The 17968-nt window shown below is 40.9% G+C and overlaps 1 protein-coding gene across 3 annotated transcripts in view; it reads right to left on the bottom strand.

Moving 5' to 3' along the window:
• The window catches only part of LOC120535723 (transient receptor potential cation channel subfamily V member 6-like), a 111570-nt gene that overhangs the window by 78306 nt on the left and 15296 nt on the right, over window positions 1-17968 (bottom strand). For all 3 annotated transcript variants that reach the window (XM_039763748.1, XM_039763747.1, XM_039763749.1), the window contains exons 3-6: window positions 5545-5642; window positions 5322-5444; window positions 4919-5059; window positions 3822-3920 (exon numbers count right to left, since the gene is read on the bottom strand). In XM_039763748.1, coding sequence (XP_039619682.1) covers window positions 3822-3920; window positions 4919-5059; window positions 5322-5444; window positions 5545-5642 — 461 coding nt within the window. The remainder of the gene's footprint in view (window positions 1-3821; window positions 3921-4918; window positions 5060-5321; window positions 5445-5544; window positions 5643-17968) is intronic.

The raw sequence follows: 17968 nt of genomic DNA, 5'->3' as shown, positions 1-17968 counted from the left end.
AACTTAACATAAGCAGCAGAAAGTTTTAAAATATGTTCCTTAAAGAGTGTATTGGACATTGGTTTTGCTTTTTCCAGAGAGATTCCAGAAGAGATTCCAGAAGGATCTTAGCAGCTAAAGAACTCACAGAAATCAATTACTTATTAGGGGATATAAAAGAGGACAATAGAAAATCAAGAACTAAAAAAGCTGTGCAAGGAATAAAAACATCCAAAACTAGCAAAAGAGGTGAAAACAGAGGTGATATGGTAGGAAGTTGGGACCAAAACATATGAAAAAGTAGCCTGGCTCTTTCAGAGAGCATAAATTATAAACTGGATCTTGGACTAACTTCATTAAACGTTGTTTTAAAAGAGTTGTATAAATCGTATGAACAATTTTATATTGAATAAACTGGTGATTCATATTACTGGAGCAGTTTTTCACTTCTTTAAAGATTTAATCCCAGTTTATGACAGAAGAGGAGTGCAGATTTAAATCCCACATACTGGCTTTTTATGAGCATCCCAGAGATGCACAAACAGCACAGATACAGGTTTTAATTGAAAAGTGGTTGTTGAAAAATGAATGAGATATGGGGAATGACAGAAGGATTCCACATGCTTTGAGAGCAGACCGAGCTGTAGATAAAAGAAAAAAGTTTTGAAAGGCAGTGAAAATTTAGAGGAAAGGAATGAAATAAACCCTGAATACCCAGAGAGATTGCTGAGTATATAAGTACCAGAAATGGGCCAGCACGGACATGAAAAGAGACGCATACCCATATTAAGAGCTTTATTATGAAAGATAGGTGTCTGCAAATACCATTTCACATAATTGTGCCTCTAAGTGTGCACAAAATAAACTCTTCAAAAAAATTAATGGAACACTTTTTAATCAAAGTATAGCATCAAATCAACGAAACTTCTGAGATATTGATCTGGTCAGTTAAGAGGCAGAGGGGGTTGTTAATCAGTTTCAGCTGCTTTGGTGTTAATGAAATTAACAACAGGTGCACTACAGGGGCAACAATGAGACAACCCCCAAAACAGGAATGGTTTAACAGGTGGAGGCCACTGACATTTTTTCCTCCTCATCTTTTCTGATTGTTTTTTCACAGGTTTTGCATTTGGCTACGGTCAGTGTCACTACTGTTAGTACAAGGCGATACCTGGACCCTACAGAGGTTGCACAGGCAGTCCACCTTCTCCAGGATGGCACATCAATACGTGCCATTGCCAGAAGATTTGCTGTGTCTCCTAGAACAGTATCAAGGGCATGGAGGAGATTTCAGGAGACAGGCAGTTACTCTATGAGAGCTGGACAGGGCCATAGAAGGTCCTTAACCCATTAGCAAGACCAGTATCTGCTCCTTTGGGCAAGGAGGAATAGGATGAGCATGACCAGAGCCCTACAAAATGACCTCCAGCAGGCCACTGCTGTGAATGTCTCTCACCAAACAATCAGAAACAGACTTCATGAGGGTGGCCTGAGGGCCCGATGTCCCCTAGTGGGCCCTGTGCTCAGTGTCCGGCACTGTGGAGCTCAATTGGCATTTGTCATAGAATACCAGAATTGGCAGGTCAAACACTGGCACCCCGTGCTTTTCACAGATGAGAGTAGGTTCACCGTGAGCACAGCTGACAGATGTGAAAGGGTCTGGAAAAGTCGTGGAGAACGTTATACTGCCTGTAACATTGTTCAGCATGACCAGTTTGGTGGTGGGTCAGTGATCGTCTGGGAAAGCATATCCATGGAGGTATGCACAGACCTCTATAGGCTAGACAATGGCACCTTGATTACCATTAAGTTTCGGGATAAAATTCTTGGACCCATTGTCAGACCCTATGCTGGTGCAGTGGGTCCTGGGTTCCTCCTGGTGCATGGCAATGTGGCGAGAGTATGCAGGCAGTTCCTGGAGGATGAATGAACTGATACCATTGACTGGCCCCCACACTCGCCTGACCTAAATCCAATAGAATATTTTAATCTGTCTTTCCAGTAATTAAAACATTACATAGTGATCTGATTATAAGTTTAGCTCTTTGGATATATAACTATGTAACCGACCTTAATCCACTGCTTTCTTTATGTATACTGGATGAGGAGGCCTTGGAAACCTTTATTCACAAATGGGCTAACTCTATCAACTGTGGCTAGTGGAGGGTGAGTGACCAGCTGGCCAAGGTCATTCTAACTTCTATGATTCAGATTCTGATCACCATTACAACTAAACTATTTGATGTGATCACTCCTGCCTTCTGTCTGTGGTCCTCCAGAGGTTAATTTTTCTCCTACTGCACCAATCTTAGGAGTTTTTCGTTTTCTTCTCCTCCTTGTCATCTGGTTAATTAATCACATTAAGGATTCAGTAACTTTAATATATTAATAATAAAAACAATAATATACTAATATATCTATAGTTTAAATCAGTATAAATTGATAGAATAAAAAGTCCCCTGAATTACTAATTTCTTAATGTGTAGATCAGAACATGGTAGCTATGGATATATATATTCACGCAACTCAGAGGAAAAAAAAAAGAATTGCTTTATTTCACTAAAATATTGCTTGCTTGCAGTGATAGATTAAGTACACGTGTAGCATGCAATCAATGCTATCAACTGAACTGACGCTACACATATACATTTAGTTTAATCAGGTTATTGGTAAAGATGTTTTAACATGGTCAGAGCAGTGCAGCACAGCACCATGAATTCAGATTTGATTTCTAGCCTGGTCAGGGTCATTATGGAGTTTTCATGTGTGCGGGCTGTGTGAATGTGACTACAGAAGATTATGTGTTTTACACATAATGTTTATTCCTATAAATGTGTTGTTGTTAAATATCATCCACCCCATTTAGGCACAGAGTGAGCTATGCAGGTTTCACATGTTGCTCTAACAGTTGTTAAGTATTTGATGTAAATAGAAATGCACAATATACATGCAAAATCATTAATCTATATTTCTGTTATTAACACAGCTCAAGCGGTGACTTTAAAAGCAGTTAAAAAAATAACCAAAATAAGAAGACTTGAATTGAGTAGACTGACAACATAGCATCAGCAAGTATAAAAAATTAATTTAAAATAAAAGTATATGTGTGCGGTGATCTTACTGTTCACAAAGGGAACCACAAAAATTAAAATGAAAACCTCTTTTGAATTAAAATAAAAATTTGAACTAAACTTATTGCAGGTTAAAGTAACAAATGACATCAGAGCATACTATCTGCTTGATGGTTGCATTTTTTGATCATACTTGAAGACCTGAACTGCCTGTCTCTTGACTGACATTGAACTCGACATTCATTCTTAATGTTCTAGGTGATGAGTCAATGTCGTGGTTCATTGTCACTTTTTGAGACTGAAACTGACTGAGGCTCCAGAAGTTACCCAGTCACCAATGGCTCACCAGCAAATACTACTTCTATATAGGCATGGTGATAGGAGTAGATCACAGTGTCACTGTTCAAGACGAGGTTCTCTTTTATTTCATAGAAACTATTATGAGGATCATTAATGAAATTTTCTTTGGATGGTGCCTCCCAATAGGTCAATTTTCTACGTGTATTCCTATCAGAAGCATATACCTCCAGACAACATTACTGTAAGAATCATTGAGCCACCCAAACTCCATCACCATGCCAAGGTCTCAATCTTATGGTGGGGATATAAATGTGTATTTTAAAATGTTATTACTTTAATGTATATTTCATAAAACTATAATAAATATCTGCAATAGTTTTTTTTTATATAAAATAATAGTCAAAAACTATTTATTCTATGAATGGGAAGTATCACACAGTATCAAAGAGGAAGTGTAAATATATAACCCACCTTGTTGATCTTGAGCCCTTATATCTGCCCCATTGTCAATCAGTAAACGAACAATTTTTTCATTCCCTGTGCAGGCTGCAAATGTCAGAATGTGTTCACCTGGAATTGGACAAAGACAAAAGCACAAAGAAGGCATAAGAAAGTGACAAGAATAAAAATAAAATGCAAACCCAAACATTTGAACTGATTCTACTATTTTTTCCAAGACCGGTTACATTTATTACATAATCAAATAGCAATCAGAATTTTAAGTTAATTTGGATAGTATAAAATCCTGGTAAGTAGTTACTGTTTTCACAATGTAACTAACTTGGTTGAATAATTGCTTATTGTTTAACATTTTCATGAAAAATACTTCAAACTCTTTGTCACGAAGACATCTCACAATATGCCTACCAAGGAGATGATTAGTGCAGAATTTGTAATACAGTAGAATAGCATATTTTATACTAAGCATCAGAACCTAGTGTAAATGAACTAAATGTGCATAAAAGACATTCTTTCCATATTGGAAAGTAAGGACTATTACTATACAGAACATAATTAAAAGTTATTAAATTATTAATTAACTGCTTTAGTTAGGCAAATTAACAGGTTAGGATAAACGTTTTCCAAAAAACACTACATTCTCTAGCTTGTAAACATTTTGAAATTAAACTCAATTCTAAATTGAAGGTGAAGTTATTATTGTGAGGTTTTACGGTTCTCTTCCTGTCTTATTTCGCCTCCAGACCTCACCCTATTAAGAAGTGATACAGAAGAAGTGAGGAAACTAGGACTAGGTTGCTAAAAAGTTTTTGAATGTCTGTTTTTTTCTTGTTCAATAGAGGATTTATAAGATTATATCCATTTTTATATACTGTAAAGTTCATGTTAAGCACAAAAAGAGACAACTGGCTGACAGTAGGTACCTCAGTAGAAAGTGCAGACATCGCACTATAATAGGCCACTTTCTACTTCAGACCATGAAAAGTCACATTTACATTTGGCTGTCAGAGGATAGTTCTTGCATCACTGCTAAATTCTTCACCATTGAACAAGTTACAAACAGAGCTTGGTTTTTGAGCTTGTTTTTTTCAAGATATAAAGGATCTTACCAAAATACACAAGATTCCGTCTCCTCTTGGGAAGGCATTCGCCTGTTGCCCGAGGGGTGACCACATCAGCGCCTCTGCGAATCAGCTCTTGGACAAGATTTATATTTTCATTCATCACAGCAATATGGAGAGCAGTCTCTCCTGAAAAATCAATAATATAATATAATGTCACAAAGTAATTGTCTTGCATTATGGGATAGTAAGTAATCCTACTTGTCAGTTAAAACATGTTAACCAGAAGATCAAATAAAATATGACGACAGAAAGCAAAACTAAACAGTACTTAGAATTATGTCCTAAACAAGCTTTCTATTTCAGCCACTTTGCTGTAATATTAAGATTGCATATCTGATTGCTCACTCATATTATGTTTATACAGGACTGAAAACATGTCTGCACTTACCTTCAGAAAAGTCAGAAATAATGGGTTTATTAATGAGATCAGGTGCTGCCTCAATCAAAGCAACAGCTGCTTCTAGGCTGTCAAACAAAGAAGCAATATGAAGCACGGTTTCTCCTAGTGCACCTGAGCAAAAACAAATGGACCAATCAATTACTTCCATTACGCAAAGAGAAATTAGTATTTTCTCCTAAATATACAGAATGTTTTGAAATACAAACCATACCTTTCTCATATATATCTGTTGAGGGGCACTTGATTAATTTCTTAATAGATGACACATCATTTTCTTTGGCAGCAAGAAAAAGGGGATTCACATGAATCCTGTAAACAAGAAAATTAAAAGAATTCACTAATTCAGTATTTTGTATTTGCTGATGGAATACTTTTTACCTGTAAACAGGTGCATAACAGCACAAATGAATGTTAATGTATGACTATCAGTATACATTTTATTATAAATAAATACAGTACATTGATGGATTTTCTTGCATGAAAAAACTGCAGTTACAGTTAGTGCATTTTAAGAAAAAGTGGTAATTTTTTTTAGCTCCATGACCACCACAGAACATTAGAACATTAGAAACTATTTGAGGAGGCCATTCAGCCCAACAATGCTCACCAATCCTATCCACCTAATTTCACCCAAGTAAAATTGTTGAGTTTGGAAGGTCTCTAAAGTCCTACTTTCTGCCACACTACTTGGTATATTATTTCATGTGTCTAAGGTTCTTTTCTTAAAAAAGAAACTTTCTAAAGATTATGCAAAATTTAACCTTAAAGGATAAGTTTGGTATTTTTGAAGTCGAAGTAATTTCTTCACAGACCTGGTATACATGCCTATGCCACATGAAATTGAATTGTAAAATTAAACACTTTCTACAGATTAAAAAAAATATCTTGCTTGCTCTGGCACTTTACAAGGGAGGGCATGGGGCACGAAGGAAAAGGTTAAAAAGCAAATATGTCCACTGAGATAGCTGTCTAGTATTGATCAGCACTTCCTGTGTTTCCAATGCACGTTTGTGACAACAAAGGGGATCTGGAAATAATAATTGTATCGCATATGCCTGGTAGTATTTTACTTGTGGTAAGGATACATTTACTGTTCACTTGTTTGAATTCTTATGTAAACGTGGAAGTGAATTAAAACAAAACCAACCATGTGGGATGTTCACTGTGATTTGGATTATTGAGAGAAAACCCCCCTCCCCAGGAGTGTCAAAGGTTGATGCACAGGAAGACTAAGTGCTGAGCTATCATACACAGCTTGTCTTCTTTTAAAGAAGTGTAGGACAAGATAAAAAGAATGAACGGTAAATACTTGAGTAAGAAAGATGAATTGTCTAAAAATTGATTTTGGGTATATAAAAGGGGATATGGATAAAGCAAATATATTTGCAAAAACTTTTAGAAAAGTCGCTGAAAATTAAAATTTGAATGAACAATTTAAAGACATTAGAAATCAACATACTATGAAATATAACTAGTTTCTGAAGCATTGGTCTGAAGACAATAATTATGTGAATGACAAGTTGACTTTAGTAGAACTAAAATCAGCGACTTCTGAAGGAAAAATATAACTCCTTAATTAGATAAAAGGCCTTTTACCAAAAGCATGGGAAAATCAGCAGTATTACCGATAGAGAAACCAGGCAAGAATCAAATTCTTCTATTCATATAGGCCTATAGCACTTACATCAAATTTTAGCAAATTGATGGAAAGAATAATTAATAGCAGATTACAGTTTTTTTGGGAGAAATAGGAATTGATTACAGTATTTCAAAGTGGATTTAGTAAAGGCACGAGTACAACTGATCATATTTTGAGATTGAAATCTGAAATAAAGAAGGCCTTCAGTAACTAGGAGATACAGTGGTGTGAAAAACTATTTGCCCCCTTCCTGATTTTATTCTTTTGCATGTTTGTCACACAAAATGTTTCTGATCATCAAACACATTTAACCATTAGTCTAATATAACACAAGTAAACACAAAATGCAGTTTTTAAATGATGGTTATTATTATTTAGGGAGAAAAAAAAAATCCAAACCTACATGGCCCTGTGTGAAAAAGTAATTGCCCCCTTGTTAAAAAATAACCTAACTGTGGTGTATCACACCTGAGTTCAATTTCCGTAGCCACCCCCAGGCCTGATTACTGCCACACCTGTTTCAATCAAGAAGTCACTTAAATAGGAGCTGCCTGACACAGAGAAGTAGACCAAAAGCACCTCAAAAGCTAGACATCATGCCAAGATCCAAAGAAATTCAGGAACAAATGACAACAGAAGTAATTAAGATCTATCAGTCTGGTAAAGGTTATAAACATTTTGTGTTTACTTGTGTTATATTTGACTAATGGTTAAATGTGTTTGATGATCAGAAACATTTTAGTGTGACAAACATGCAAAAGAATAAGACATCAGGAAGGGGGCAAATAGTTTTACACACCACTGTAGTTGTTGCAGTATTTTTAAGACATGGAAATATAATATGTTATGGAGAGATGGGTTATTAATTTAAATATACAAACTAGGATTAAAGGGGAGAATATTTTGGGTGATAAGGGACTTTGAAAGGACCTAAGGTTGTCAATGAAACATCAGCAGAAATGAGAATAGAAAATGGCACACCACAAGGTAGTGTTTTTAGTTCAACTTTATTTTTTTTCCCCCTTTTCTTTTAAATGGTATTGATTTTATTGTAATCATTCCATACAAATAGATCAAGAAAGAGAGAAAGAGAGCATGGTCAACGGAGCAAAACTTAAAGCTTGTAAAAATACATAAATTGATGAGCTTAATAGGCGGATAAAGATAAATGGAGAAGAAAAAGAAATGCAAAGAGAATTACTTCCTCAGTGCTTTAGGAGCTTATTCTAAAATATTATTGATTAGATCCTGCCAGGTTTTGAAAAAGTTGCACAGATCCTCTAGCTGAGAATTTGATTTTTTCCAATTTCAAATAATATAAAACATCAGTTACCCACTGACTTAAAAAAGGAGAGTTAGGATTCTTCTTGTTTATCAAAATAAGTCTGTATACTAATAGTGTAGTGAAGGCAATCACAGTTTGTTTGTCCTTTTCCACTTTAAGCCCATTTGGAAGAACACCAAACGCAGCTGTTAATGGGTTAGGAGGGATTGTGACACCAAGGCTGTCTGAAAGGCACTTTAAAAATTTTGTCCAAAATGATGTTAATTTGGTGCCGGCCCAAAACATGTGACCCAGTGAGGCTGGGACTTGATTGTAGCGTTCGCAGTTTGGATCTTGCCCTGGAAACATTCTGGACAGTTTTAAGCGAGACAGATGTGTTCAGCTGTTCTCCCCGTGTCTGCGTGGGTTTCCTCTGGGCACACCGGTTTCCTCCCACAATCCAAAGACATGCAGGTTAGGTGGATTGGTGATTCTAAATTGGCCCTAGTGTGTGTGCTTGGTGTGTGGGTGTGTTTGTGTGTGTCCTGTGGTGGGTTGGCACCCTGCCCAGGATTGGTTCCTGCCTTGTACCCTGTGTTGGCTGGGTTTGGCTCCAGCGGACTCCCGTGACCCTGTATTCGGATTCAGCGGGTTAGAAAATGGATGGATGGATGGAAGTGTTCAGTATCACAGGTGCCGCAGTGGCAGTGCTACTGCTTTGCAGTAGACAGACTGTGGAAGATTGTGGGTTCGCTTCCCGGTTCCTCCCTGTGTGCATAGCGCTTTGAGTACGGAGAAAAGCGCTATATAAATGTAATGAATTATTATTATATAATTTTGAGTTGAATAATTGTATGCTTTGCGCATATGGAGCATTCTCTGCATTGCTACCTTACACTCCTTCTCTGATATGTTGAGTGAGAGATCTTTTCCCCATGGTCCTCTTGGATCTTTGAAAGGGAGGGACTGTAAAATAATTTCATATATTGCAGAAATGTTGTCTGAGTACTCGAAACTGAGCAATATTTTTTCCAACATAGAGGAAGGTGCGAGATGAGGAAAATCGGGAAGGTTCTGTTTAACAAAGTTTCTAATTTGAAGATAGTGAAAGAAATGTGTTGCTGGAAAGTAAAATTTGGAATGTAATTATTCATAGGATGCAAAGATGTTGTCTGTATAAAGATTTCTAAGTAATTTAATCCCAAATCTTTTCCAGATATTAAAAACTGCATATATTTGCGAGGGTTGAAAAAGCTGGTTCTCATGCAGAGGTGCCACAGATAAAAAATTCTCCATCTTAAAATGCTTTCTGCATTGGTTCCATATTCTGAATGAGTGAAGCACAATTGGGTTATTAGTATATTGGCGATAACTTGCATTTATTGGGGCATAAAGCAGGGAATATAAAGAAGTACTGCAGGATTTTATTTCTATTGCGGACCAAGCCTGTGTATGTTCATCTATTTGTGTCCAGTTTTTTTATAGCTTGTATGTTTGCTGCCCAGTAATAAAACTGAAAGTTAGGTAGAACCATGCCACCTTCTGCCTTAGGTCTTCGTAGGGTCGCTCTTTGGATATGTGGATGTTTTGAGTTCCAAACAAATGAGGTTATGGTTGACTTTAATTGCTTAAAAAATGATTTACTGATGTATATTGGAATGTTTTGAAATAAAAAGAGAAGCTTAGGAAAGAAATTCATCGTAACGATGTTAATTCTTCCAGCGAAATTTTGTTGATAAAGAGCTTTATGTATACTTATGATATTTACCCCTAGGTATTTGAACTGATCTGCAATGATAAAAAGGAAGGAGTCCAATCTAATATCGTATGCTTGAGAATTCACTGGAAAGAGCAGTTTTATTTAAATATTTAATTCTGAGACCAGAGATCTTTTGAAATTCTGTAAGTGCTGTTAAGACTCCCCCCTCGAACTGCCACTTTATCGTGGTAGAGGGGTTTGCATGTACCAGTGATCCTAGGAGATCTGTTGTCCGGGGCTTTACGCCCTTGGTAGGGTCACCCAAGGCAAACTGTTCCTAGGTGAGGGATGAGACAAAATGCGGTTCATCAAACCTCCTATGAAGAATAAAAATTTTGGACAGCGTCTTCTCTCGCCTGGAAATGGGTTACCGGGGCCACCCATGGGGCTCGGCCAGGCACAGCCCGGAGGCAACGTGGGTCCCACTTCCCATGGGCTCACCACCTATGTGAGGGGCCAAGGAGGTCGGGTGCAGTGTGAGTTGGGTGGCGGGGACCTTGGTGGTCAAATCCTTGGCTACAGCAGCTGGCTCTTGGGACGTGAAATGCACCTCTCTGAAGGGGAAGGAGCCTGAGCTAGTGCATGAGGTCGAGAGGTTCTGGCTTGATATAGTCGGGCTCACTTCGACACACTGCTTGGACTCTGGCACCAATCTCCTTGACAGGGGCCGGACTCTCTACCACTCTGGAGTTGCCACAGTGAGAGGCGCCGAGCGGGTGTGGGCATACTTATTGCCCCCCAATTTGGAGCCTTTTCATTGGGGTTTGCCCCGGTGGACGAGAGGGTAGCCTCCCTCCGCCTTCGGGTGGGAGGATGAGTCCTAACTTTTGTTTGTGCGTATGCGCCAAACAGCAGTCTGGAGTACCCACCCTTTTTGGAGTGCCCGGAGGGGGTGCTAGAGGGCATACCTTCTGGGGAATCACTCATTCTTCTGGGAGACTTCAATGCTCACGTGGGCAATGACAGTGAGACCTGGAAGGGCATGAATGGGATGCCCCCCCCCCGATCTGAACCGAGTGGCGTTTTGTTATTGGACCTCTGTGCTCGTCATAGATTGTCCATAACGAACACCATGTTCAAGCATAGGGGTGTTCATATGTGCACTTGGCACCAGGTCGTGTCATCGGCCTTGCGGCCACATGTCTTGGACACTCGGATGAAGAGGGGGCGGAGCTGTCAACTGATCAGCACCCGGTGGAGAGTTGGCTTCAATGTTGGGGGAGGATGCCGGTCAGGCCTGGTAGGCCCAAACGTATTGTGAGGGTCTGCTAGGAACACCTGGCAGACTCCCCTGTCAGAAGTAGCTTCAGCTCCCTATGGAAGAACTTTGACCATGTCCTGAGGGAGGTGGGGGACATAGAGTCCGAATGGGCCATGTTCCGTGCCTCTATTGTTAAGGCGGATGACCGGAGCTGTGGCCGTAAGGTGGTCGGTGCCTGTTGTGGCGGCAATCCCCGAACCCCTTGGTGGACACCGGTGGTGAGGGATGCCATCAAGTTGAAGAAGGAGTCCTACAGGACCCTTTTGTCCTGTGGGACTCTAGAGGCAGCTAATAGGTACCGGCAGGCCAATCGGAATGCGGCTTCGGTGATTGCTGAGGCAAAAACTCGGGCGTGGGAGGAGTTTGGGGAGGCCATGGAGAACAACTTTTGGATGGCTTTGAGGAGATTTTGGTCCACCATCTGGCGTCTCAGGAGGGGGAAGCAGTGCAGTGTCAACACTGTATATGGTGGGGATGGTGCGCTGCTGACTTCGACTCGGTACGTTGTGGGTCGGTGGGGAGAGTAATACGAAGACCAATCCCACTAACATGCCTTCCAATGAGGAAGCAGAGCCTGGGGACTCGGAGGTGGGCTCCTCCATCTCTGGGACTGAGGTCACCAAGGTGGTCAGAAAACTCCTTGGTGGCTGGGCCCCGGGAGTGGATGAGATACGCCCAGAGTTCCTCAAGGCTCTGGATGTTGTAGGACTGTCTTGGTCGACACGCCTCTGCAACATCGCATGGACATCGGGGACAGTGCCTCTGGTTTGGCAGACCGGGGTGGTGGTCCCCCTCTTTAAGAAGGGGGACCGGAGGGTGTGTTCCAACTACAGAGGGATCACACTCCTCAGCCTCCCTGGAAAAGTCTATTCAGGGGTCCTGGAGAGGAGGGTCCATCGGATAGTCGAACCTCAGATTCAGGTGTGGTTTTCTTCCTGGTCATGGAACAGTTACACTCTTAACAGGGTCCTGGAGGGTGCATGGGAGTTTGCCCAAGCAGTCTAAAAGTGTTTTGTTGACTTGGAAAAGGCGTTCGACCGTGTCCCTCGGGCACCCTGTGGGGGGGTGCTCCAGGAGTATGGGGTACCAGACCCCTGATAAGGGCTGTTCGGTCTCTGTACAACCGGTGTCAGAGCTTGGTCCGCATTGCTGGTAGTAAGTCGAACCCATTTCCAGTAAAAGTTGGACTCCACCAGGGCTGCCCTTTGTCACCAATTCTGTTCATAACATTTATGGACAGAATTTCTAGGTGCATCCAGGGTGTTTAGGGGATTCAGTTTGGTGGACTCAGTATTGGGTCACTGCTTTTTGCAGATGATCTTGTCCTGTTTGCTTCATCTGATTTCCCTTAAAGATAAGACGAGAAGCTCAGTCATCCAGGAGAGGCTCAGAGTAGAACTGCTGCTCCTCTGTATCGAGAGGAGTCAGATGAGGTGGCTCGGGCATCTGATCAGGATGCCTCCTGGACGCCTCCCTGGTGCGGTGTTCCGGGCACTTCCAACTGGGAGGAGGCCCTGGGGAAGACCCAGGACACACTGGAGGGATTATGTCTCCCGTCTGGCCTGGGAACGCCTCGGGATTCCCCCGGAAGAGCTAGAAGTGGCGGCCCAGGAGAGGGAAGTCTGGGCATCTCTGCTCAAGCTGCTGCCCCCGCGACCCGATCTCGGATAAGTGGAAGAGGATGGATGGATTGATGGATGTTAAGACTGTAGGCACAGTATTTTGTGGGTCTGATATATACAGTACCATATAATCTGCATATAGAGAAATTTTCTGTTCAAGTTCTTCTCTGATCAGCATTTCGACAGTGAACTGACATTTAATGATAAACAAACAATCTACCTAGTATAGTATCAGATTTAGATATCTCTTTATTTGCAGAAGATGGGGCTATTAGGAAGAGAGGAAGAAACTTTGAATATCTCCGTCAGGAGGTACAAAGTACGGTCTGAAATGTTGAATTATGGGCCAATCATTGGCATTTTAAATTGTCAGTAGCAAAAACAGTGGCAGTGCGCTTCTCATTAAGAAAAGTAAATCCTTGCTTGAGTATAATTTTCCAATAGAATGGAAGAATGAATTTAGATTTTTGGTAATGATATTTGATAATAAATTAAATAGGAAAATACATACTCAAGAGATTATTAAAAAAAAACATAACATTAGACTTAACCATATGAGATGTATGTCTGGACAGTTATGGGTGCGCAGATAGAACAGCACTACTTAAAATATAGACCTCCTTGATTTAAACTATATTGGATTATGGATGTCAAGCATATGCCTCAGCAGCCTCAGCCTTGTTATCATGATTAGATAAAATACAATACCGGACAATTAGAATATGTTTAGGCACATTTCCATCTACTCCTACAAATGCACTGCTGGTAATGATAAAGAGAAATGCCGTTAAATGCCTTAGAAAATGTTTGCTTGATCTGAACTATTGGGCTTATTTATGAGACAGAGAGGTTGGGAGGATGCACGGATTGCACGTTGCCGCATCCACCACACAACAGACCACCTGGATTGGGATCAGAGTGCAGTGGGTGACATGTCGGCACGACACTGGAGCAGTGTGAGGCTTTTAATGGTGGCTGAAATTCCAGTCCTGTCACCAACCTTCAAGTTTTCCCTGTAAGTTGGAGGACCTGCTTGTATGGCTGTATGCAGATTAAAGTCATACCCAGGATGAAGCAATTGCAGGATAAGGGCCTTGTTTATGGGCCCAATGGATTGGAGACACCTCTGGTGTTTATGGGATTTGATCCCTAGCCTTAGAGTGGCTTATTTAAGGCAACAATAATCATCCAACTGCTGAAATTTTGAAAGACTGCTGGAAATATCAGTATGGAAAAACAAAGCATTACTCTTTTGGGAAAAAGAGTGATATTAGTATCAGATTTAGATTTAGAGGAATACTCAATAACGTAATTTCAGTATGGCCACCATGGTATTTAGCTAGGCCAGATATTGTTTGTAATTTAACTCAAGAAATAAATGATACACATTGTGAGGCCCGGGGTGCGTACAGCCCCCCTAACCCCAACACAGACAGGCGGAATGCACAGGTTTTGCCACATAGCACACAGTTTATTGCCTTCCAGAGCACAAAGTAAAGCACAGAGCATAGTTCCTTCTTTGCTGCCAATTCTTCTGCCTCCACTCCTCCTCAGGCTTTGTCCTCTTCCTCCCGACTCCAGCCACTGAGTGGTGGTAAATGGCTCATTTTATAGGGCACCTGGAAGGAGTCCAGGTGCCCAATGAGCTTCTTCCGGCAGCACTTCCAGGTGTGGCAGAAGTGCTGCCAAATAGGGCCTTGTAAAAGTCCAGAAACTGTCCTGGAAAAACTCTACCCATCTCCCAGCCCCCTCTTTTTCTGCAGTTATATTCTTGAATAGAAGCGCAGTTGTTCTATTATATTTGTACCTTTTGTGAAAGTGTTTCTTTGATATTTGGACTTCAGGCTTCACACATTATACACTTCATGTCTACATTTTGTCAATTATTACTAAAACATGGAAAAGGTTTCTGTTTTAACGATGTGTTTATATAGATCGTTGTAGACACGGAACACATATGAAATGCATGTGTTCTAAATAACGATATAGTATTTACAAAAGGTGTCATTTTGCTTGACTTCTCACTCTATACAACTCTAAGCAACTGACACGCAGGGAAACAGACTTGAGCTGAGAAAACTGTGTGGCGGTGGGAGGATGTGATAGTAGGCTGCTTGCTGCTTATCAACACATTTACAGGCCAAAAGATGCTGATGGAGAGGTGTGAAGCAAAATAAGGTGGGACGGATTTTTTCGTAGGCTCTTGTAATTCTAGTGTTAAAGTCTTCCATATATTCACATTTTGGAAGAGTAATTTTGCCGATTCCCACACAGAAGAATGCCTGGCACTAGTGAACTACAGTATATTGACATAGTAAAATTTGTCATTGTGACGATGTGGGTTCTGGCTCCACGCTCCCATTGCTATACAGGAAGCCCTGAACCCAACACCGTCGGTAATGTCACCAATGAGCTAGTCAGTGTAGGCACTAAGCAAGGGGACGGTACAACGTGCAAAAGTGCTTTTATTAAAATGAATTCAAAACAGAGTGTTCAATAAATAAAGTGCAGTGCCAAAGTTCTTCAATAAACAAATAATCCATTAAAAACCAACGCGGAGGTAAAACCATTAGAAAAATCAATCCTTTAAAACCAAAAGGTAAAATGTTTCTTACAGGAAGCAGTTTTTTTAAAAAAACCAACAACAAGAAGGCTGGTACATCTTTCCTGTTGGCGTTAGCGTCTCACCTGCTTAGCCCGTTTGGGCTTAGCAGCAGGCAAGATGCTCTCTGCAGCTGCCCTCTTCTTTGCACTTTCGCGAGACTGGAGACCTCCCGATTCCTGGCTCCGGTCTGGCTCTCATCCCAGCCTCGGAGACTAGGCTTCCCTGACAACCAGAACGCTCATGCCAGGGAGTTTACCACCTAAGCCTCCCGACTCCCACAGCCTTCTCGGCCTTACGCAGCCAGCCATCCTTCTCTGGTTACTCCCGCTACCTGGTCACTCAGCAGGAGCAACATCAACTCAAACACCTGGGTGTCGGCCTAACACCCAGCTTCCTTGCAGCTGCCTGCGAGCACTCATTCGCTCGCTCGCCCGCTCTTCGCGGCGCTCTCTCTCTCTCTCGCACCGACCTGCTTCCTCTCGCTCCCGGTAACCTCCGTCCTTTCTCCTTCTTTCGTTTCATCTCTCCCAACCGACTCGCGCTTCTTTTTAAAGGGCAAGGGGCCATAGCAGCCTATTAGCCATGGGTACGAATCACAGATGTGGGCAGTTCCTCACCTGTGCACTCGGGGAGAAACGCCCACACCGCAGAACCGCCCCGTGGCTTGCTATGGCCCAACGACTCCTCGCTAAGCCGCCGCGAGAGCGTTGACTATTTATTTAAAACGCCCTTTGCTAAACGAGCTGTGGACCCGCTATACCATTGTCATTAGATACGGGGGTCTTCACAGACTGTCTTAAGACTGCTGTAGATAAACCTCTACTTAAGAAACATAATCTCGACCCCTCGGCTCTTGAAAATTTTAGACCCATCTCTAACCTGCCTTTAAGTAAAATTCTGGAGAAGGCAGTCATTATGCAGTTAAATGACCACCTCAATAAACATGTATCCTTGATGAATTTCATTCGGGTTTTAGAATAAATCACAGCACAGAAACTGCACTCGTTAAAGTAGTAAATGATTTACGGGTAAATGCAGGCAGAGGCCATTTATCTGTTTTCATCCTCTTAGATCCGAGTGCCGAAAATTGACACCATTGATCATAATATTCTTAGAAATCGCCTTAGTCAATGGGTGTGCCTCTCTGGCAGGGTCTTAAATTGGTTTGAATCCTACCTGGCAGGGAGAAAATTCTTTTTTAGTTGTGGTAATTACAACTCAAAGACACAGGATATCCGATATGGTGTTCCACAAGGCTCTATCCTGGGTCCGCTGCTCTTCTCAATCTACATGCTCCCGTTAGGTCAGAATATCTCAGGGCACAACGTGAGCTACCACAGCTATGCTGATGACACACATGTATTTATCAATAGCACCTGATGACCCCGATTCTCTTGATTCACTAACACAATGTCTGACTTGTATCACAGAATGGATGAATAGTAACTTTCTCAAGTTAAATAAAGAGAAAACTGAAATCTTAGTGATTGGCAATAATGGATACAATGAGGCTATTAGAAATAAACTGGATACATTAGGATTAAAAGTCAAGACGGAGGTAAAAAACTTAGGGGTAACTGTTGACTGTAATCTAAATTTTAAATCGCATATTAATCAGATCACTAGGACAGCATTTTTTCACTTAAGAAACAAATCAAAAGTTAGACCTCTTATATCATTGAAAGACGCAAAGAAATTAGTTCACGCATTTGTTTTCAGTCGACTAGATTACTGTAACGCACTCCTCTCAGGAATACCCAAAAAGACATAAATCATTTGCAACTAGTGCAGAATGCAGCTGCTAGAATCCTAACTAGAAAAAGAAAATCCGAGCACATTTCTCCAGTTCGGATGTCACTACATTGGTTACCTGTGTCATTCAGGATTGACTTTAAAATTCTGCTTATAGTTTAAAGCCTTAAATAATCTCACCCCATCTTATATATCGGAATGTCTGACACCTTATATTCCAAATCGTAACCTCAGATCCTCAAATGAGTGTCTCCTTAGAATTCCAAGAACAAAACTTAGAAGTGGTGAGGTGGCCTTCTGTTGTTATGCACCTAAAATTAGGAATAGCCTGCCAATAGGAATTCACCAGGCTAATACAGTGGAGCACTTTAAAAAACTGCTGAAAACACATTACTTTACAATGGCCTTCTCATAACTTCACTGTAACTAAAATCCTGATACTCTATATATCCAACTCATTATAATAACTATTCATGGTGGCTCTTAAAACCGTACTAACCCCTACTCTCTCTTCGGTTTTCTTTTCCGGTGTCCTTTTGGTGGTGGCTTGCCACCACCATCTACTGAAAGCACCGTGATGTTCCAACAATGATGGATGGATTAAAAGCCAGAAGTCTGTATGACCATCAACATCAAGTGACTCTGTGAGAACCCTAACTACAAAGAGGACCATTTCATTTATGTTAGGTAGAATGCCCAGAGGAGACTGGGCCTGGAACCCCTGTAGATTTTT

The sequence above is a fragment of the Polypterus senegalus genome, chromosome 9 (genome assembly GCF_016835505.1).
Source record: "Polypterus senegalus isolate Bchr_013 chromosome 9, ASM1683550v1, whole genome shotgun sequence".
NCBI classification, from domain to species: Eukaryota; Metazoa; Chordata; class Cladistia; order Polypteriformes; family Polypteridae; genus Polypterus; species Polypterus senegalus.
The sequence above is the reverse complement of the archived record's forward strand: the minus strand, read 5'-3'. Positions and strand labels throughout refer to the sequence as shown.